Source organism: Sinocyclocheilus grahami, unplaced genomic scaffold (genome assembly GCF_001515645.1).
Source record: "Sinocyclocheilus grahami isolate Dianchi unplaced genomic scaffold, SAMN03320097.WGS_v1.1 scaffold4551.1, whole genome shotgun sequence".
Lineage (NCBI taxonomy): Eukaryota > Metazoa > Chordata > Actinopteri > Cypriniformes > Cyprinidae > Sinocyclocheilus > Sinocyclocheilus grahami.
The window spans coordinates 5,192-6,543 of record NW_015509464.1 but is presented as its reverse complement, the minus strand read 5'-3'; the positions used below and the strand labels follow the sequence as shown (position 1 = coordinate 6,543).

Sequence of the window (1,352 nt, the reverse complement as noted above, 5' to 3'; positions counted from 1 at the left end):
TAAGCGCTATATAGATCTCATACAGAAGTACAGCGCTGTTATACAGGGCCAGTTCTTCGGTCATCATCACACTGACAGCTTCCGCATGTTCTACAGCTCTAAAGGTATTTTCAATTCTGCTACTAATTCTGTCACATGTTGTGCTTCTTTTGGCATTAGAATTACCTTTCAAATTAGAAAACCTATTTATTAGAAGGGTTATTGTAGTCAACTGATTTTATTTTAGCTAGTTGTCAAGGCAACATTGAAACTTTTCATTTAGTAACTTGATGTGTTAAACTAAAACTGAAAAGAAAAAAAAAATACAGACATATTAAATACTACTATTAAATGCTATAGAATCAGAGATAATAGTGTCTTCTTTTGGCCATGTAATGTATTTCTCAAAGATTTACAACAATCTCAGAAAACAATGTACAAAAGCTGTCACTGGGACGGTACCTGGAAAGGTACACCTTCGTACCTAAAGGGTGCATATTGGTTCTTTAAAGGTACATAATAGTACCTAAAGTATAATAATAATAACAACAATAATAATACATCATTAATATAGCGCCTTTCAAGAACCCAAGGACACGCTATAGTCACATGGTCAAGCAAATAGAGCAAACAGAGATCATATAATGTACTGTTCTGTTTTTTCTGTATTCAATATTCAAAGAAATGTTGAGCCATCCATACTTTAAGATCATGTAGGCAACATGTTAAAGAAGAGGAAGGAAAATAGAATTGGCCTATAAATATGCAATAAATGTGTGTATCCTCAGTGTAACTCTAAAAATGTAAGACCATGGCACAGAATGATCTGACCCAGAGGAAGCATGTAAATAAAAAATAGAAGTGGGCCAAGAACAGATCCTTGAGGCATTCCACGGGGAAAAAGTGACATTTGTGTTTATCAATGCCTTATCAAAACATGTTTGATATTTAGAATTTGAGTTGGAGGACGCTCAGTCGCTAACGGGAGCAGTTAAATAATCGTAACGACAACACATGCGAGTCATGTTATAGTGACACTTCATTCTAGTTGACCATATCACAGGTATTAAATATGGAGAAGTCTTGAATCAACCAGCGCTTGGGTGACCATTGAATATAATGAGGACGACGAGCAATTGCAAGACTTTTACACCATTCATATGTAGAAAAATCTAGCTGAGAAAAACAGTTCAATTGGGGCAGTTGTGACTGTGACGAGGTGTAAAAAAGATCCATGTTAACCAGAAAGAGAAAAAAATTACACGAAAAGGGGTAGTGGTCTTGTGATTGCAAGCTTATTAATAACAAAAAAACATTGCCTTACACAATTTGAGACGAGCAGCACTCACAAAACGCAGTCACACCAAACAACA

The 1,352-nt window shown here is 35.5% G+C and overlaps 1 protein-coding gene across 1 annotated transcript in view; it reads left to right on the top strand.

The window, feature by feature from the left end:
- Window positions 1-10: 10 nt before the first annotated feature.
- LOC107576886 (acid sphingomyelinase-like phosphodiesterase 3b) overlaps window positions 11-1,352 on the top strand; it is a 6,351-nt gene continuing 5,009 nt past the window's right edge. The window contains exon 1 of the mRNA XM_016263005.1: window positions 11-104. Coding sequence (XP_016118491.1) covers window positions 86-104 — 19 coding nt within the window. The 5' untranslated portion in view covers window positions 11-85. The remainder of the gene's footprint in view (window positions 105-1,352) is intronic.